The sequence below is a fragment of the Parasteatoda tepidariorum genome, chromosome 12 (assembly GCF_982258835.1).
Source record: "Parasteatoda tepidariorum strain Cologne lab strain chromosome 12, Ptep-v5.0, whole genome shotgun sequence".
Taxonomy (NCBI): domain Eukaryota; kingdom Metazoa; phylum Arthropoda; class Arachnida; order Araneae; family Theridiidae; genus Parasteatoda; species Parasteatoda tepidariorum.
In genome coordinates, this window is record NC_141766.1 from 14,075,229 (window position 1) to 14,097,019 (window position 21,791).

General features: G+C 29.2%; 1 protein-coding gene across 4 annotated transcripts; it reads left to right on the top strand.

Annotated features, from left to right (window-relative positions):
• Positions 1-144: 144 nt before the first annotated feature.
• Positions 145-18,514, top strand: spict (magnesium transporter spict). Of its 4 annotated transcripts, XM_071188452.2 has the most exons (8): positions 148-397; positions 2,409-2,578; positions 4,159-5,307; positions 7,608-7,759; positions 10,477-10,533; positions 11,713-11,803; positions 13,155-13,315; positions 16,610-18,514. In XM_071188452.2, the coding sequence occupies exons 4-8, from the start codon at positions 7,624-7,626 to the stop codon at positions 17,233-17,235; spliced, it is 1,071 nt and encodes a 356-aa protein (XP_071044553.1). In that variant the 5' UTR covers positions 148-397; positions 2,409-2,578; positions 4,159-5,307; positions 7,608-7,623; the 3' UTR covers positions 17,236-18,514. The 4 variants fall into 4 exon arrangements, with proteins under 4 accessions (XP_015920546.1, XP_071044553.1, XP_015920548.1 ...); XM_016065060.4 differs by lacking the exon at positions 4,159-5,307 and having other exon boundaries at positions 145-397; XM_016065062.5 differs by lacking the exon at positions 4,159-5,307 and having other exon boundaries at positions 158-397; positions 2,409-2,546.
• The last annotated feature ends 3,277 nt before the right edge of the window (positions 18,515-21,791 follow it).

A 21,791-nucleotide genomic window follows, 5' to 3' on the forward strand; every position in this document is an offset into this window, starting at 1 on the left:
GATGTCTTATGATGGCATGTCTTCGGATCATCCTCCGGGATGTTTCCCAGACCGTCGCCAATAGCCCAATGTGCAGTTCTAGTGCGACGTAAGTTAACTTCAACAACTTGTGAATGACACTGAAACTTGATTCGTGCAGAAATAGGTAGATAAATACGTTTTATAAATACAAACAGAAAAGATTTCGGTGTTGACATTATTTTGAGTCGCATGCTTTGAAGCAAATTCACGAAAGCAAGTTATTTGGAAGCATATTTACTTTCGTCCTCCGAAGCTTAGTGGTTTGAACTTATTGGTTTAATTTTACTTTTGAATTATACGTTGACTTAATCCTGATATTTTTTTAAGTCGGATACCTCCCACATGAACAGTTTGAATTATTGTTGACCTTCTTATCGTAAGTAAAATTTTTTGTTTAATACAATTCTCTATCTTTCTTTATCTTAAGGGAAGATGAAATGGATTTTAGTCCTAATTCATGTTCGGCTCTCTCGTTTTCTTTGCTCCTACTGGACAAACTCCTTTCCTAAGAAACCTATCTTGTTAATAGACAATCGAAACAAAGCAGTTAGTTCACCTGAAAATATTTCACTTATACTCACCCTCCAAGACAAGGCCGATGATGGAACTGCTCTCAAAATCTGTAAAATAGCCAATATTATGGGAAATCCCACTCATCCTTTTGTTCTGCTCAAAAATACCATCTTCAGATTTTTTTAAAAAGAAATACCAGTTGATCACTCTCTTACCAAACTTGCATCGGAACTCTTGTACAACAATTTAATAGTCCGCCACATTCTAAGATTTACAAAGGAATCACCAGCCTTGTCTGAGACCTCCCTAATTACAATTTATGGTGCATCGAATTCTTCTATAATTTCGTGCGTGTATTCCTTTTTTGTGATTGCCCACGTCAGTGTTCTTAATGTTTCAAATTTAACTACTCACTAAAAAAGTTGTCCATTCAAAATCCAATGCTGTTTATACTGTAACATACAATACACCTATTCCGAATGCGACAGCAAAGTCTGACATTGTTGTAATTGTACAGAAAATCATCCAGTCAAAACTTTGGCAAACCCATCTCAGGCAGAGGAAGAGAAATTCTTAAAATTTAAAAGCAAGTACCATAAAAAGCTATCCTACCCAGTAAAAGCATAAAAAGCTATCCTACCCAGAAGCCAGTTGACAGTTTAAGTCAACAAATTTGCCCTCCACTTCTGCGACCATATCTAAATCTTACCAAATTACTAAAATGTCAAAGACATTAGGTCTATTGTCAAGAGCATCTTATCTGAGGTAGTTTTATTCTTTGAAGCTAAATTACAAGTACTGGTCCAACACCAGGACATCTTTTTTGAAAAATTATTTACCGTAATTGACAACCTAACCTCCTGTCTAGACACTTTATATGTGTAAATATATATATATTATATATATATATATATATATATATATATATATATATATATATATATATATATATATGTGTGTGTGTGTATGTGTGTTATGTATGCATATGTATACCTATATATGTCCCAAATTGTTTGTAAATACTTTTTAATAAAGTAATTGAATTTCAGTTTTATTCAATGATAAGACAATACTAATTGAATTTCCACTAAAGCTTAAAACACAATGTTTGTCATCATCTATCAAAAATGAACACTCTTTTATTAGACAAAAATACATGTTTTTGTACAATGTGTTATGGTATAGTAACTTACATTTTTTATCTTTAAATTTTTTCATACTGTATTGTTTATGATTTAAAAATATGATCTTTAAAATATTGCATGTATTTTAATGAATAAAAAAAAGTATAAATTTTAAACCTGAGTTTTGCACGTAAAATAATTGTGGTGCAGAAGAATATTTAATTACAGCTACACTTGCTTTTAAATCATGCTTGAATAACTGAAAAAAATCTTTTTTTTAGGTGAAGAAATATTTACCTATTGGCCTTTTTAGAAGATTAATTAAATAAATTTAAGAAAAGAGTTTTCATTTATATTTGTTACATTATTACTTAAGTTACTATTATACTATTTACTTTGTTTTCTTTGTTATATTAATTAAAGTGACTGAATGCTTCGAAAATCTTTTTAACCAATCAAAAGCATAGTATTTAGAAGTGTGGAACTGGATATTTTTAGCTGATAGTTAAATGAATATATTTGCATTAATTGTATAAGATTTGTTTTTAGAAAATATTATTTTGATTTGTTCAATCATGTTACATATAAAATACTTGAAAAAGTACAAGTCAAGATTTTACAGTTAGCTTTTGTAGATTTTAATGGAAAAATTAAAATAAATTTGTTTTAAATGAATAAAAAAATAAATGTTTATTTCATAATTATTTTTCAAAACATTTGTATTCTTATTACTTTTCTCATTATTTTTAGATTAATTGTTTATTCTGTTTATTGAGCTTCCATCCGTCCATAGTATAAAGAACATCATTTGGAATCAAGTGAGAATACTACTAAATTTGAAGTCCATCAATAGCAAATTAAAAGAAGTGATCAGGGCTACAAAAAGAGGTATTGGTCAGGGAATACTTCCTGTAACCAGGGTTCGTGATTTTTTTTTATTTAAATCGGATTTTATTTATTTAAATCAGAATTTCTTTTATTTAAATCAGAATTATTTTTATTCAAATACACTGTAAGAACTTTAATTTATGATTAATAAATTATAAATGTTTAATCAAAATTTACTTAATATTAAAACTATATTGTAACAATAGTTTAGAAGCTCTAACTAAAATAATTTTTCATTATTATACATGGCTTTGAATGCATAACAACCATTTTAAAACAAATGCATGCTTAAAATTTAAAGACTAGATGAAATAGAGAATTTAAAGAATACTTCAGGGGTCTGTCTGGGTTTTTCAAGAGGTACCTATTTTGTGAAAATTTGGACATAATTTGTCAAAATTAAAAATTAATATTCAACACAAATATAGTAAAAATATGGATTTATAGTTTCTTACGAGAAACAGAAATAAAATTTTAAGAAAAAGTATTTTATGTAATTATTCTATAATTTTTCCTAAAGTTGAATTTGTAAAGGTACCGTTAAAAGGTAGTAAATTTGGCTTGGACAGACCCCTGTACTTTAACTATTATAACAAAGTTTCACGTAGCAAATCATAAGTTTAATTTAAAACTGTGATTTCTTTTTTCTTCTCTTGATTTTTAAAATTACAAAATAAATGTAGCTGATTGTGTTTATAAATGTAATCATTCATCAAAAAATAAATAATTATTTAATCTATATATTTTTATATTAAAATATTCATTTTTAATTGTATATTAAAATAGATAAGTTAAGCTAAAAAAAATTAGAAAATCTATGTACTCATTGGAATTTTTTTTCACAAAATTTCTTTATAGAAAATCAAATAATATCAAAGATACTGTAAGCATATTATGCGAAAAAGATACCAGTTAATAACCCTACTGCTTCAAATAGAGTTTGAAAGAGAAGAATGACGCTATATTAGGAAAAAAACATCTGAATTCATCAGCCTTTTTTTTTCTTTCTATTTTTGGCATATTAGGGCGATTTCTTTTTAATATAACCCCAAACTTCGGAAATATACATTTTCCACCAAAAAAATATGATGTAGATTTTAATTCACGCTTTTTCATTCAAAAGGTAGAATTTTAATTAACATTATTTGTATTTTTTTTTTGAAAAAAATTCATGTTTATTAATTACTTTCTACAGCTCTGCAAGTCTATATTAAGACAGCATTAAATGTTTACTTTAATCTGTACTTTCAATCTCAAGAATCAAAAGATTTCTAAAAATGTAATTTCAAATGTGCTGGAATTTATCACACACCAAAAAAGAAATTAATTCCGTTAACTAAAATTAATTAATGCAGCAATCTATTTAAATTAAATTTTAAAACTAAGAAAAGAAAATAATAAAAGTATCAAAAATTTAAAATACTGTTTTTTAACTTTTAAAATCAATATATATATATATATAGATTTATTACATACTGAGAGAATAATTTATGTTTTATTGACCATAATTTCATAGTTTGCTCTAAAAGTATTCTTTTGTTCATTCACTGAAACAAAGTATTTCTTTTTCAGTTATTGTTGTAAAAATTGATTGGACACATCTTTCTTTTAGGAATTTTATTAAGTTGTCCTGTGTAATAGAAAATGCTAAGAAATTCATCAGTGCCATATTGTTTTTACTGCTCAAAAATCATCATTCAATGTAAGAAGGAGAATTCTGGGTTGTTGGTACAGGCTGGGAAAAAAAAAACTGCCTGAATTTCTTGCGAAGAACCAACTTTCTGAGAGCTCATGTTGTTGAAAAAGAAATTCACCCTTGAAGTGACATCATTCCCAGATAGAACTTCATTCCAGAGAGCTCATGTTAGGGTACCCTGACGTAAAAGCATGGTTTATAATCGGTCAATCTAAGACGTGCAGTGGTACTTTATTTTCCAATGCATACAAAGATTTTTCGACACTTTCATTTTCTTACCTTTATTAGAAATTACTCAAAAGATCATCCACCAGCTTCAATGCAGGGTACACACCTGCGGTGTAAGGAATGGCATAATTTGTGAAAACAGCAAGAATTTTCTAGCAAATCTTTGTACATTAATTACATCTTTTCTTTTTGTGCAATTTCTTTGTCAATCATATTCCCATGAATAAAAAGTTTTTTTAAGCATCATTTTCCATTCTTGTGTTAATTCTTTAGCCCACTGGTGATTTAGTGAATGGACAAAATTGTCAGATTATTTCTTCCTTGCACACTATTCCCCTATCTATTAATATACAAAAACTGGTTTTGCTTAGCTGAGAAGACTGCGTGTTAAAATGAGACTTTTATGTGTAGAACTGTCAGTGGGTTAATTGTGACAGTGGAGCACTACCTTGTAACTTGTGGTCTGATCATACAATCTGTGAGGAATACTGTTTGTATAGATGCGTTCTATAACCTAGTGAAGTTTTGTCGTCTCGTTCAGACTCACCCATTATAAAAACATTTAACAATAGGAATAAAATGTTTTTGCTAGTGTGTATATCCAAATTGATTCTTTTTTTTAAAAAAAAATGTGCTTAAAATTTCTTTTGAGTTCTTAAGTCTGACTGAATCACTGTGTTTGGTGGTATTATTACTTCAATTTCAATTGGGACTATTTCAAGGTTAGCAAGTTTCTGCCGACGTGGTTAAAGCCACTGGTAGAAACTGGTTAAAACTGGCATGGCAGAGACCCTTTTCTGCCACATTTGTGGCAGAAATTCAAAAAATGACATAAAAGTAAGTACTGAGATTGACATACAATGGATAATTCATAGAAAAAACAAATGTTAAACAAAGTACAATTTATTTACAAAATTATCACCATTCAAAATTAAATATTACATTGTTTGCACTCTGCAGTAATCTTTAATAAAAGACAAGCTTTGATGCAGTTTCTAAACCTAAACAATTTCTCAATTTTCTATGCCCGAACGAGAAATTTGAGAAGATTCTCTCAAGTCCAGCAGAACTAGCAGGCATTCCCATCAAGGAACAAACAAGATTTGTGAAACCTTCATCTATTGCTTATTCTTTAAAACTGGAGCACCATGTAGCAGCTGGGGTAGTTCTCAAAATTTGACTGGAAAAATAAGTTTCAGGAAATGGGGCCGATTTGTTTTGCAAAGCTATGACATAAGGTACAAAATCTGGGTTAATATTGGCAAGTAAAATTCTGGCACTTTCTTCTTGAGCACATGATAATTTCAATACCAAATACTTTGGATGCAGCATATGAGCTAGCAAATGATAATCAGTAACTGTCTGTTTAAATCTGTATGTCACTTTTTCATAAACAGCCATAAGATTCTCTTCCTTTGTTAGATTAATCCAAACAATTAATTAAAAAGTTTGTTACAGTTACATTTTTCAGTTTACTTAAACAAAATGTCATTATGCAATTACTAGAACTAATATAGAAGTTTTTTTAGTTTCTGCCAGTTTTTGCCGGTTGTAACCAGTTTCTGCAACTGACATGGCAAAAACCAGTTTCTGCTGGCAAAAAGCCAACCCTGGACTATTTATATAAATTTAGTAAAAATATGTTTGAAAAGCGACATAAATTTTGAAATAAATGTATTAGAAGTAGTATGTATGGTCTAGTATTAGAAATGGGTATAAAAACAAACTATGAATTAACAGAAGAAAGTTGACTGATGAAATAATGTGCGAAAGGTATTGTTATTAAATATTGTGCACATTAATCCATTAAAGACAGTAGACAACCTAATTTAATAACAGTGATTATTTATCTTTTTTTTCATAAATTAATCGTAGGTTTTTGCTTTTTCTTCAAGTTGCAATTGTTTTTAATTTTTATTTAGGTATTTTTATAAAAGGAAGTAAATTAATTTGAACTGAAAAAAACTGATTTAAATGTGACAACAAAAAACATCTGCAAAGATGTTCAGCTTAACATAAAATAGTATAATATATATACTAATTAGTATCAAACATAGATATTAATATTTTTTAATTGTAGAAATTTTAAATTGTGTTAGTAAGATCATTTTTTTTTTAAAAATAAATGTGGCTCAAGGAAATGTATCTATCTATAATCTTTTCCTCATCACTTGTATTTATCAATGAATGATTCTGTAATGACTTTTTACACAGATATAGTTATTGAAAAGAGATACTTGGTATCTAATAGATATATAAAGCAATAAAACTGAATGTTTTATTAAAACCTATTTATGTTTTGAAATATAATAGTTTTGATTTTAAATACCTATAATTGAGAATACATTTTTAAATGTTCATGAATAAGTTTTTTTCATAAATTATAACTAATATAATTGCATTACTAGGCATGTAAAAATTAAGTAGATAAAAAATATCTATTAATAAATATCTTAAGCATACAATCTAGTATTAGCTTTGAGTATTCATATTGCTGAACAGCATTCATTTATATAATGTTTGATTTACAGTATAGTGCCATATACAATTTTATTATGATATTTAAAAGTTCTTCATATAATTTTAAAATAAAGTTCTATATTCTTAAGTTATTCCTAAGTTATCGTAAACATAAAAGTTATCGTTCCTAAGTTATTGTAAAACATTGGAAGAAATTACATTTGTTTTAATATAAAATGTTACAATTTTTTCTAATTTTTGCTGTTTTATTTTCAATTATTTAGGAATGTTTTATTAAATGATTTGAAAATAAATACTATTATATAAACTAGATTGCTGTTTTAAATTGTTTAAAATTTTATTCCAATTTTTTATATGAATGTTTTTTTAGAAAGAGTTTTAACACATTGGTTGGAAAAAATCTATTAATTTCATGTAGAGTTTATTTTCCCACCATTTTTTCCATTGTTGTAGAAACTTGCCATATTTTGTCAGTTTTTATCTAAAAAAAAGAAAAACTTCTAAACTGATAATGGAACTACTTCTTACATAAACAAATATCCTGTGCTCTTTGAATTCATATTAATAAAATATGGTGTATATTTTTTTTATTAATTTATAAGTTGTTGTTGAGCTTGTGTATTTTATTGCATTTAATCAGTTTTCTTACATTACAGACTATTTAAATGGGCAATGGTTGAACATGTGGTTTATGATATTTACATAGGATTGTGCTTAGCTGTTTTTTCTAGTTTATTTATTGGTGCAAGTTTTGTCATTAAAAAGAAAGGCTTGTTGAGGTTGACCATCAATGGAAGAACTAGAGCAAGTTAGTATTTCTTACATTTTATTTTGTAACATTACACATGTATTTAGCTCTTACGCACTAACATCTTTGACACACATTCTCACCTACTCGTGCAGTAGAAAGAAGCAATGTAAATATGGGCAAGCAGGAGTTGATCCAGACTCAAATGGGGTCCACTTTGTGGCTCATTCACTAAAATCCATCTTGAAAGAGAGGAATTTTTACAGAATTCTGTATCATTTTTATAAATTTTCGTATGTAGAAAATAATTTTTCCATCATTTTTAAGCTCAAATTTGGACAAAACGAAACACACAGTCATAGAACGTATTTCACATGATCTAGTGTCTCCATCCGTCTAGGCGACATTCACACCCACTTGATATGGACATGTATATTAAGATGAGGCAGGTTCAACCCCAGCCCGACCACCTAGGCTCTGACTCTTTTACTAAAAAAGGCTTTGGGTCCAAGCTCATAATAAAATTTTGTAAGGGACCAAAAAATTCTAAGACGTCTCCGCCACAAAAGGGAAGGAACAAATGAGAACCTGAAGAAAAGAAAAACTTAACAGTCGTGCCAAGAAAAGTCTATGAACCCAATAAGTTTCTTGCATGCTAGTAACGTTGGTACAAAGGGAAGTCCTTTAGTGCTGGGCAACGGTGAAGGTGGTACGATATTTCTATAGTCAATTACAAGTTCTTGCACTGGAATAATATCATTAATTTTTTTAACAAGACAGCTGTTGTCAGTTTTTTTCTTCCTTGATGGCTTCATATTTTGGGAAAAAGTGTTCATATTTATTTAAAAGAATTTCTCAAATAATTGGGAAAGTAAATGGAGGGTGTGAGTTCATTTTATTTGTTGATATCCACAGGGTTGCCATAGGCAACTAAAAGTGACTATTTGCAACCATTTTCGACCTGAGGCTACTTTTTTTTGTTGCCTGAAATGGCTTAAAACGCTACTATTTTCAGGAAAAGGAGTCTATTGGGAGACTTTTCTGTGCTCCTAGCGATTTTTTTAAAAGCATGAATTGGGTTGACAACCTGCAACCCATGTTAGCTTCTGAACATAATAATTTTTTTTTCTTAAAAAAAAAGAAATGCTGAATTGAAAATTTGAGTTATCACTTCTTAATGCACTCAATTTGCACAGATTCCATTGTTAATCTATTTTGTTTCTCAATCGCCTTTTCAACAGTTATTGCTACGAAATTCTGCATGATTTTGAAGAACCCCAATTTTTAATACGATATTATAATGCATGAAGTTTGAAATTTAGTAATAACTTTTCAATATATATGTATATATATATAAAAATATTTGCTAAATCAATCATTGATAAGATGGAAAATTATGTGAAAGGAAAAATTAATAGAAAGAGTATGTTTTTTTTAACAAAAATTTTTTTTTACTGCAAGAAAATTTTTTTTATATAAAAATTTAGTGCTTGAACATTAACGTTTATTTAAAAGTTATTATATTGTCCATCAACTTGACTAAATAGATCATGTTATATTACAATGAAGTCATTTAATAAATTGAATAAATTTATATTATTGAAAAAGTTTTGTTCTTATTAAGGCAACTATTTTCATAAATTTTCAACTATTTTCATGCTTTAGGTTACTAGAAGCAACTATTTTGTTCAATTTTTTCTGTGGCAACTCTGAACCCGTGGCAAAGTGTCATTTATATAGTCATGAATCTTAGTTTAAGTCCCCATCAAGCCACAAATTGAACTAGTTTGAGCCTAAAAAGCATGGCTTTCAAAACAACAAAGTGAGAAGCAAAGTACTGCAATGACAGAGAAACTGACAAATTTAAAGACAAATTTTTTCATTAATTAGTCATTTCAATAAATTATTTATATAATAATTAATAAATCATTTCAATAATTTCTTCCTGGCCATTTTCTTTTCCCTCTTAAATCAGACGATAAATAAAAATGAAACAGCGTAAAACTGCAAAGATTTTTGTGTGACTAGAGATTTAAACCAACCATCTTATGAGTGAAAAATGGCCTATTGTGCCACTGGGACAACTCAAAGGTTTAAATTTTTTTCTTCTGCAGTCCAAAGGGCATTTTTCAGATTAGCTTTGAAATAATCAAATGACCACAAAATAAATTACATTTTTGAACAAAAAAAAAATTATTACATTCACCTGGAAATCAAAGATGTTTTGTTTGATGCCAAGGTTTTGTCTCATTTAGTGCCAAATTAAGGTAAATTTTGTGAAGAAACTTAGTGACATTTCGTGACTTATAAGTCTGATGTCATGTCTGAACTAAACTCCTGTATGCTATTCGTTTGTAAATGTTGAAGTTTTAGTGACTTTCATGCAAAAATCTATGACTTTCAGCTGATCACTTTAATATTTTGTTTTAATTTTTTACTGTTAACTGACAAAGTCATATAAATATTTATTATTCATTCTGTCGTGTATGGAACTCTAATTAATTAGCATATTCAATTTATTACATGATTGATAAATATATTACATGATATCTATACTAAGTTGGCTCAATAGAACTAAAAGTTATTCAGGTTTATTTTTCTTTTGCTCACTGTACTTGCTGTACTGTATTAAAATGTATATTATTAAAATGTATGTACTGTATTAAATGTGTATAAAGATGTATATTTTTTTGGAAATAGATTGTTATATTCAGTGTTTTAATTAAAATTTCTATCAAACTTCTGTGAATTCTCTTATATGAAATTCTTTTATTTAGGTTCAGGTGGCTATGGATATTTAAAAGAATGGATTTGGTGGGCTGGATTACTTAGCAGTAAGGCCATATTCTGCTATTCTTGAGTGTATTTACTTATCTTAATGAAAAACCTCAAAATCTCTCCAAGTTATTGTAACAAAAATATTTGTTTGGTACTTTTCCAATTTACTGTTCTTCAGTTTTAAATTTTAAAATATAATTTTTGTTTAAAAAAAGCCATTGCAGACACTAAAAATAATACCGTATGATGTTACCTTTTATCCCAAAATTAATTTCAAAACATTATATACCTATATAGTAAAATTTCTAATTTCAATTAACTTTGAGAAAACATCAGAATTATAACTATGCAAAATTTAGAGGTACTAATTAAAAGTGCCCGAACTTTAAATGTTTAATAATTAATTTTTTATGAAAATATTTTTAACCAATGCCTATTTAAAACAAGTATAGTTCAACGGTTTATTTACAAATTAAAGATGTAAATAATTTATATGTATTAAAAAATAAAGTTAACTTTTCTTCAAAGTTGAAGGCCAAAAGTTTAGTAAGACTTTTGACTTTTTCTAGAAAAAAATAATTTATAAGAGAAAAATAGTACATCTGTGACTTTCCAAGAACAATATGTTGTGCACAACTAAATGACTATCTTGATTAAATCAAACAGTTTCTGGGTCAAGCAGCTAATCCAACAAGCCTTTTCATTTGGCTACTCAGTATTACCCCACTTTCTCCAACTACTAGTCATAGATATATCATTATATTTATTAAATTAAAGTATTGTATTCTGTGTATTTTTAAAAAGTTTCTAATTAATGTTTAAAAAAAGTTGTATTTTTAAATTACAATTTGTTAAAAGTTACTTTATCAATTTCTAACTATGGACTTTGTTATTCATAGTTATTAGGTTTAAGTTGATGTAATACAATCTGTTTACCTTACAATTCGAAACTTTTCTGATTGTTATTAAATTCATTTAAAAATTGAACTTTTAAGTGATTTGAAAAATATTTGCGCATAATAGTGAAATTCAGTTTTCCAAAAGTAATTCCATATAAAAAAATTTGTTAATTTTTTATTTCATAATAGTCGAAAAATTTTGAATTGTAATAATCAAAAGTTATTCTGGTTTTCTTTTTGTACACTAGAAAAGTTTTGATTTTCTAATAAAAACATTTGTCAAGAAATAAACTAGAGAATTAATTATTTTATGCTTTAACTACTAACTCTTTTCAGTGGGAATCGGAGAAGCTGCAAATTTCATTGCATATGCATTTGCACCAGCAAGTTTAGTGACCCCTCTTGGAGCTTTGAGTGTTCTTGTAAGGTAAGAAAATTTTAAATCCTTGTAGAAATAGGTAGATAAGGTTAAAAAAAAAAGCTATGCAACAGGTGATTCAAGTACAAGCGCATATGGGGCTGGTGAAAAGGGGGAGCAATCATCTGGAGCACAAAGTTAGGGGTGGGAATGAACGAAACACAGATTTCATGTTCTCTAAATTAATATTTTCCTCTTTTTAAAATATTGTTATCTTGAAAAATATATTTATAAGTTTAATTACGTATTTTGAGGAACTTTATTTATGGTTTAAATTCGATAAGAAAGCCTTTTACTAACAGTGAAAAGTAAGTGTATGGCTAAAAAACCGCATGTTAGACATTGAATAGAATCAAATCCACATTTCCCACGGCTTTAGGAACCATTAAATAAACTAAGGTGAGGTGGGCATTGCTTTAAATTTCATACTAATGTTTTAAAAAGTGAATGCTGGACAAAAGCACTGGGAGTAGGGACCTTGGACAGTGACTGTATACAAAGGTGCCCATTGCCCACCAAGGCTGGTGAAGACCTACCCTTAAATTTGAAAAATCTGCTTTCTTTTCGAAAACAACAAAAACGCGTATAAATTTTTTATTTGAACAACAATTTTCTGACTTTATTATGTAGTGAGTAATGGTATGTATTGTGTAGTGAGTGTTTGCATCACAGCTGAAGATAAGCCTGCAGCCAGAGCCACAGTAGCCAATTACTGCCTTAGCAGCATAAGCCAGTAGGTCCTGCTCCTCAGGAGGGAGATAAGCAGGAACAACAACTAAGTCTGATTGATTCTGTCACCATAAATGGTTAAGATAGAATACTGGGGTGGTAACTAACCATCTTGGTTGGATATAGGAAGAAATTCCTCTTCTAAAAGCTCTATGCCTGTATCAACTCTAAATATAGATGCTGGTGATTCAGGTGGTATAGTGATATCAGACCCACTGTCCAGCTCCAGACCTGAAAAATCAAGAGCATCAAAGGTGCTTACTTCGGCGGAATCAAGAGATTTAACATCTTTGAAAGCAGCCTTCTGTTCTATTCTCTCAAGCTCTTCACCCTCAGTTGAGATAGGATGAACATCCGATGTTTTTGAAGCCTCCTCTGCCTTTTTCCTATTTGGATTGTGTATAATTTTAAAAACTCCATGATCCACTCCAGTGACAGCCCCATAATTGGCCCCCACAATATCAAATTATTTGCCTTTTCAAGTCAGCATTTTGACTGTCTGCCATTTAGTTACCCATCAGGGGTATCCAGCTGGCATCACTTAGAGGCGGCACGCATAACCCCCCTTGTACACAGTACATACTGTCTTGCCTTTATGGTAGTTTTAATTATTATTATTATTTTTTTGCAGTGCCATATTCTCCTCTAAATATTTAGGTGAGAGACTTAATTTATTGGGAAAAGTTGGATGTTTTCTATGTATAATTGGTTCTACAGATATTGTGCTACATTCCCCAAAAGAGGGTACTGTTGACAGTATGGAACGGTTACAGGAACTCTTATTTCAACCAGGTATGTATATAAATATTATTTTTGCTTTAATTTATTCACTTAAATTTGAACTTAAATCCAAAATGTTGATTCTGAAAAGTGTTCGACATGTTCTGATTGAAACATAATATGGTTATAGTAATCGAAGTGCAAAGGTTAATAATCTCAACACTTATTTTTTATGCCATTTACAAATTCATAAATTTGAAGTGACAATATGCTTCAGTATCTGAAAATATATGCCCTTAATTTACTGCATTTTCAAGTGTATTCCAGTTTTTTATTGTTTTTGCTGAAAATTAATTTATTTCCGAAGGCCTGCAATCCAGTACCACCTATTTCCTAAATTGTACCACCCTCAAAATTATTTAGTATTTATGATTAAGTGAATAGTTAGATCATGTGTAACAAAACTATTGTTTAAAAACATAATAATTAATTTGATATTATGGTTTTGAACTGTTGCAAGTATGTTAACAGTAACATAAACCTATAAAATGTTACAGGAACATAATATTACATGCTACCAAATTCAAGTGAAACTTTTATGTGTGCTGCTTTTTAAGGCTGCATTTTTTTAGGATTCGTATCCAATTTTCCTTTTTTAGTTTTTAGAAATAAGGAAATTGGTCCATTTGAACCATTTGACATTGAACAGATTGATCTATTAAATTACATTACTAACCAATAATTACTCAATCATTACTCGACTAACCTAAAGGTTCATCACTTAAATGCTTTTCATCACTTTTTTTCCCTTGAAAATAAAAAATAAATCTCATTGTTGAGATATTAAATCCCTTTAAATTTGCTGAAATAGTTTCATTTCTTTCAGATTAATTCACATTTAGGTTGAGGTTTTCTGCTGTTAGAAAGTCATTTTAATTAAAGAACCCTTTTAAACATTGTTCTCAGTTATTGTAGTCCTATTATAAGCCTCACTCACAAGATGAAAAGTTTATTTAGTTTGTTTGTTGTTCTAATTCATTATTTTGATACCTTCTGTCGCTGAGAAGTATGCTGAAATTAATACTGTTATTTGTTGATTTATTCTTGTTTCTATGGATACTGTGTTTTTTGTTCTTGTTAGAATTCCTGGACCTCCCATGTGTATGATTCCGGTTTTCATGATGTTTGACAGTAATTTTTTCCAGTTTGCTAGCAATACTGTAATGAAATTCATTGGGATGTGAGACTATTATGCGAATATGAAATTAGGCCTTAAACATTTATATGCTATATTTAGTAAACTTATTGGTGGCCTGGATTTTCTAAGATTTTCATGTAGGATAACATGATTTTCATGTAGGATGCTAAACAGTATGTTGATTGTGTTTCTTGATGCGTTATTAATTATTGGTAAATAATTATTTGTGATTTGTTAGTTCATTAGGAAAAATAGTGAATATAAAAAAGGTTGTTTTTCTTTTTTATTTAGTACATTTGATTAAACTAGCTCTGTTATGTTCTTGTGTTGAAACTGGAGGAATATTGATTTTTATAATCTCTTCTTTGAGTGCTTTATGTAATGGACAGTTTATGTCAGATTGCTAGATATTTAATACCATATCTGTCAACAAAAATCCAGAATTCTATTTTTTAAAGCTATGTGCCTGGTTAGATTTAATTTTAATGAGGTAAAATTATTAGATATAGGAAAAATCAATGATTCATTGGCAGCAAGCAAGGCCCTTTCTATTCCCTTACGGAGACCTACACCTAGTATGAGTATAAAAGAAAATAGTCGTCCTGAAAAGGGTCACATAACATAGCAAATCACATAAATATATGTTTGTTGTTAAAAATGGTATGATTAACAAAAAACAAGAAAAGAAGCCCTCCAGATCCATTGAATAACAGTAAGTTAAATGAATGTATGTGATTAAATTTCATAATAAGAGCTGTGACTGATGGTTAGCAATAATGAGCTAGGGTTTAAGGCAGAAAGATTGTGAGAAGGATAATAAATTTAGTCAAAAGTTTTCATCAAGGATCAAAATTGAGGATCAAAAACTTAAAGAAAAATTAAAATTCAAAACAAAAAAAATCATGTAGAAGAATGTTTGATTTGAGAACAAAAGAAAAGGCAGGTTTAAACATATTCAAAGAAAAAAAAAAAGAAATTGTCAAAAATAGAAATTAATATTTAAAAAAACAATGTTTTGCCAAAAATGAAATGAAAAAGTGTTCTTAAAAAAATATAATAAAATAGGTAAGTTCAGCAAAAAACTTGTGAGTGGGTTGATCAATATCATGAACATTGCATTAAATTGAAGGTAGGTATGTGACTTATAAAGACAGCAAACACTTTAAATATTAGTTTGATTTTTAAATTAAAAGTAAAAAATTAAACTAATCAAAATTATTAATAAAAAAAAGTTGAATCGTAAAAACCTAAAAGAACATTAGAGTAAAAACAAAAATAACATAAAACTAAAATTTAAGAAGAAATAGTCAATTGTTATTAAAAAGGAAAAGAGAACTAAAAAATAATACCAAAAATGCATTTGAAAAAATTTAATTAGCTGTGCTGTTCAAAAAGAGACAAAAATACAAAAAATTAGCAGAAGACTAAAATAATTAAAAAGAAAAGTGAAAAACATTGAAAAGTAAAATTGGCTGAGTTAAAAATAAAAAAAGAAACCCTCCCAAAATCCCAGGTCAACACATTAAATAAATATTACGGGCATGAGGTGGAAAAAAAATCAAACCTTAGGCCCTCTGTCTAGCATAGATTCAATAATTATGTGGAACCAAAACATGTGTAGGTTTTAATAATAATTTTACTATTTCTGATTTTGATTGTCATTGATGAAATTAATTTATTTTACTTGTTTTTGAAACTACATTCCATCTGATTAAAACTATAAGGTTTACAATTAAGTTTTAAAAAGTGATGCAGTTGTTAATTCAGTATTATAAGATTTCCTATATGCTAGTGACAATATTTTTTATCAGAAAGATTTTTAGGTTCAAATAAATACTTTCAAATAAATAACTTCTTGACTGAACTCAATAGCGGAAGGGGTGAAGACAAAAGAGAAAAATTATCAATATGCTTTTAATACTCTTTATTTAATTTTTAAAAATAAACTGATGGTGGATATTTTTTCTAACCGATAGTATCTTCCAATACATGTAAAATACAAGGCTTTCCCCTAATAAGAATTTGCGATATAAAGCGTGTAGTATGTTACATTTTCGATTAATTTTTTCTGATAAAAAAGGCAACAAAAAAAACATTAAAGGCAAATATACTTTTTAATAAAATAACATAATTAAATACATGCAAAATAACATGTTTTTGCTTTTCAGGTTTTGTTACGTATGTATCAGCTATCATTTTCATGTCAAGTGTTTTAGTTGTATACTGTGTTCCTAGATATGGTACTACGAATGTAGTAATTTATGTTCTTATCTGTTCTATGATTGGCTCATTATCTGTGATGGAATGTAAAGGTCTTGGATTAGCTTTACGAGAAACTATTAGTGGTACACAAAATGAACTTACTAACTGGGTGACTTGGTTATGTTTGATTTGTTTAATTCTTTGCGTTTCTGTTCAAATTAACTATTTGAACAAAGCTTTAGACACTTTCAATACATCTGTTGTTACTCCAGTTTATTATGTCATCTTTACTACATTTGTTATTTTTGCTTCTGCAATTTTGTTTCAAGAATGGAGTGTATTATCTAGTAAAGATATCATTGGAAGTGTGTGTGCTTTTTTAACTGTTATAAGTGGTATCTTTTTGTTGAATGTTTTTAGGGAATGGGATATAACCCTTAATAATGTAAGTTTTCAAAAGAAAGAACCTTCAATTGACATAATTGAACAATGTCACTCTCATGTGAATAACGAAACATCAAATTTGCTTGAAAGACATTCGCGGAATAATAGTATGGAAAGTAGATTCTTGTCCTCAATTAATATGGAATAGTTTTGCTTCCTATGAGTTCAGGGAATGGGCCTTTAAAACATTAGCTGCATTTTTAAAGTTTCTGCTACTAAACATACTTCAATTTTTATAAAAAAAAATAAAAAAAATTTTGATATAGATTACAAATGTTGAGGAGAAAATATAAAATATTACTAATTTTAAAAATTTATATCCATGCTATAATTATTACATATTGTTCCGGCCCTCTAAATTGTGCAAAAATGCATAATTTACAATTGACCTTATATTTATCAAATTTGTTTTTATTTTTCAACATTTATCAGATGTGTCTATGGTGTTTTTCCCATGCAACTTTTGTACCATTTTACGGGTATCTCTTTTGAATAGTCAAAATTACAATCATTATAATTTTTGTTTTTGTAATATGCCAAAATGAAAAATAAAATATGCACAATAAGATTAAAAAAATCTATTAATTTTATCTCAATTGTTGTAAAAGTCATTGAAAAATCCTTTTTTCGTTCTTTTACTGTGTTGTTCCCCCTTAAATAATTTTAAGAAATAAATAAGATACAATTTACCTTTAACATTCCAATAAAATGTTAAAATTTACTTAATAATACTATTACTTTCGTCAAACTATAAAGAAGTTTGTATTTAGTGCTGCCATTGATTGGCTAAAAATAAACACTTCACAAAAATTGCGGTATAATTTTCTTCTTTATGTTTTCTGAAAGTTTCTCGAAATTTCATTTTTAACCAAAATAAATAGTCAACTTAAATATTGATGATGCCTATGTACTCAAAACTAATGTAGAATAGAATGATCATCTATAAAACTTGCATGTTCTATGCAAAGAAAATATTAGCAAATGTTCTAAGCTGGACTTACTTAGATTCTAGAATCAAAGACAATCTCAAAGAGATTTCCAAAAATGTAAGGAAGGTGCTCACTGTGCTGCTTAGGTGCTCAAGGGGCTCACTGTGCTCAGTAGTCTATGAAACGGCTGTATACTGTTACAGCCAAATTTTTACAAAACAAAGTTTGCCTTCTGAACTAGTTCTACTTAAATTTAATAATCGTTGTGATGTTGATTATGATTATAAGGTAACATAATTATAATCTTTGCTGTTTTGATTTAAAAAATGTTATTGAGAAAGTAAAGAATGAATTGTATTGTAAATTATTATGTAATGTAATGAAATTGTAATGTAATTTAATGAATTGTAATATAATATAATGAATTGTAATGTAATGAAATGCAATGTAGTGTAATGAATTGTAATGTAAAAATGAAAATAAAGCTTTTTATATCAATTTGAGTGTTTTTTCTATTTTAGTTGTTTTCTAGATCATCTGCAATCTGTCCAGAATAAATTGCATAATTTATAGAAAATTATGTATTGCAATTGCGTGAAAGTTTACAAATATGGAGACTATAATGGAAAACCGCCGAAAGTCTTAAAGAGTGATTGCATGGTCACATGCTGGAGAATTTTTTTTAAAATGTAGTTTTAGTTTTTAAGAAATAGTAAATGCTGCATTTTTATATACATATAAGTAATTTTTGTTAATTTTGCATGATTCTTTAATTTTTTAATCCAAATATCTTTTTTGTAAGCATAAAAATAAATTTTTTATAACAATTGAAGATAGTGTCATGTGGAACGGAGCTGAAATTGCCTAAATAGTTTTTTTGAAATCAGTAGATGAATTCAGCTAATTAAAAAAATTTATTTAATTACAATATAATATTTATTTTCCAAAATACTAAACTTTTGCAAGTGCCCCTGTATCAGAATTTTTTTAGACTTTCTGCGATAAGTATTCCTAGCACTAATATCTTTCTGAAAGATATTTTTCTTAAATAACAATTAATAATTTGAAGTAACAAAAGAGCGTTGTGTTTATAATAGAAAATAAACCCTACTCGTATAGAATGTAGTGTAATTTTTTTAATTGTAAATATATTATGTTTTTTATTTTAATGTCATGAGTGATATTCGAGCATTTTGTTAGTGAAAAATTGCACTAATTATCTCCCTTTTCGAATTTTGTGAATCATTATTACATTAAGCAAACATAATTAAAAATCGTTTAAACCTCAGTAGTAATTACTGAAAAAAGATGGATGATAAAATCAGGCTCTTTAAAAAGAGGTTACTAAAATGCGTTCACGATATGGTTTGTTTCACGATATGGTTGTAATAAATAATGTATTCAAAGTAGTAAACTTCAAAATTTATGTGGAAATCAATAGCCATAACTACCAAAAAATAGAGAAAAAAAACGATTGAACCATTGCTTTGGCGCGATTTGAATTTCGCACGTTGAAATAATATCAACTGAGAAGTACCAGAATTTTAAAAAACAACGTGGAAATCCACGTAGCATTAGCAGAAACTGCCAAAAATTCAAAAAAAAGAAATCGTTACATTTAAAGTGAATAATTGAACGCGCGAATTGAATTTCGCGCGTAATTGTATAAAAAAAATACCAGGATTTTTTTTTTGAAATTTGAAAATTCGTAGCAATGTCTGTCGAAAAAAAAAAAAATTTTTTTTTTAGAACGATGATATCGGCAAAAACCGAGCATGTCAAAAAGTGTTTTCTTGAATGCGCGATTTGAACTTCACATTCCGTAATAACGTAGCTGCCAACTGTTCTAATCGTATTTGTCCTGATTGTTTAGCCTTGTTCCGAAAATGCGATTTTAGGTCAAAATGTTCTAATTTTTAGGTATTCAAGCGCCAATTTTCTCCTTATACCGATTTTCTTTCAACCCAAGGCAGGGCATGCAGGGCCGTCTTAATAGCAAGCAGGGCCCCCGGGCACAGAAATGTTTTGGGCCCCTATTACATTTCATACTGTTTAAAATAGAACTAAAAAATTTCACATGCATAAAATTAAGCATTTTTAAGATATGCAAAAATTTTAAACACATTTTTATAGCCCCAAATACTCAATGCACATAAAATAAAGCATTTTTAAATTAGGCATAATTTTTCTTAAAAAAATGAGATGCTAACAAGTCCTCAAATAGTAAGTAATTTTCAAAACGAAGAAGCTAATTAAAATAAGTAAATTAAAAAGCATTTTTGTAACCGTTGCTGAACAGCCGACCCAATTTTTGGGTTTACGACTACCAATGTTCAATTCCACAGCCTTGTAATTTTGAACCAATCCAGAAGACAAGGAAACTCCTGGATCCCAGAGGTATGACTTGTTATGGGAACATGAAGGACTTTGTGACTCGACAGACTTAACGTGCATCAGTCACCATTTACTACACGGGGAGTTTTCGGTCGGTGGAGATCGAACCCACGATCATGGGCTACATAGGCCCAGTGCCCTACCAACCAGGCTATCCCGGTCAAGGGTTAAACAATTTTTTCATTTTTCATTACAACCGTCATTGAACAGCTTACCCAATTTTTGGGTTTACGACTTCTAATATTCAACTCTGTAGCCTTTTACTTTTGAACTCAATAAAGAAAACAAAGGAGCTCTTTTATCAAGTATCGGGAGAAATTTTGCATTCGTGGAGTACTTTTTCAGTGGAACTAACCCGAATTTAGATTACATGGAGATGAAGACCACGAGAGCCTCCCACGGTTAGTTTGACGGCAAAGGGATTCTAACCCATGATCCGTCTGCCACTGAGGATATTTCACGTCAGCATTGTGGTTTGTGCAAGCCGGATGCAGATTCGTATCAACCAGCCATCATTGAATTCGAACCCGGTTCACCTCATTGGAAGGCGAACGCTCTTTCCCCTGAGCCATCACGGCTAGGGTATAGCAATTAAAAAAATTCAAAAGGTATGAATTGTTTCGTCAAACTATTAAAAAGTCAGTTATTATAACATTAATATTTAAACCTCTTTCAATGCATAGCAGACATGACCAGTTTAAAAGTTGCTGTCGTATGATTCGAAACACTTTCAATTATTACTTTAATTAACTATAAATACTAAACAGAGTTGGTTGTCAAGCATATTTAGTTGTTGTTGTAGTTCATTTACGTCACACTGGAGCTGCACAACGGGCTATTGGCGACGGTCTGGGAAACATCCCTGAGGATGATCCGAAGACATGCCATCACAATTTTGATCCTCTGATGAGGAGATGGCACCCCCGCTTCGGTAGCCCAATGACCTGCACGCGAAGTCGAGCACTTTACGGTAGAACAGTTTAACGAGGACCCATACCGCACATCCTCGGCCCCTACGCACACTGATCCAAGTAGTTACCCACCCTCACACTGACCGTAGCCAGTGATGCTTGACTTCAGTGATCTCAAGCATATTCAGAGACATTATCACTTAGGGAGTTGAGCACCTAAAAACTTCATTTTAACGAAGAAAAAGAGATTTCGGCTGACTTTTTATTTTTCCTAGTGATAAACTATTCAAACTATTGGTGTTTGCATGGTAATCAATCACTATTCTTAGAAAAAAATGCGCACAGTTTTTACACTAGTATATATCTCAGAAAGCATGCAACCTTACGGCTGTCAGAATTTTCTTCTTATTGTCGAACGAAAGTGTTTGCACTAAAAAACTTTTTTTAATAAGGCAAAAATATTGCAGTTT

What these genes read in the sequence shown, in the direction of transcription:
- spict (XM_016065060.4), top strand. Translation starts at nt 7,624, where the DNA reads ATGGTTGAACATGTGGTTTATGATATTTACATAGGATTGTGCTTAGCT. An exon ending in GCTTTGAGTGTTCTTGTAAG is followed by an intron (nt 11,804 to 13,154) that starts GTAAGAAAATTT and finishes ATTTTTTTGCAG; the next exon opens with TGCCATATTCTCCTCTAAAT. An exon ending in GGAACTCTTATTTCAACCAG is followed by an intron (nt 13,316 to 16,609) that starts GTATGTATATAA and finishes TTTGCTTTTCAG; the next exon opens with GTTTTGTTACGTATGTATCA.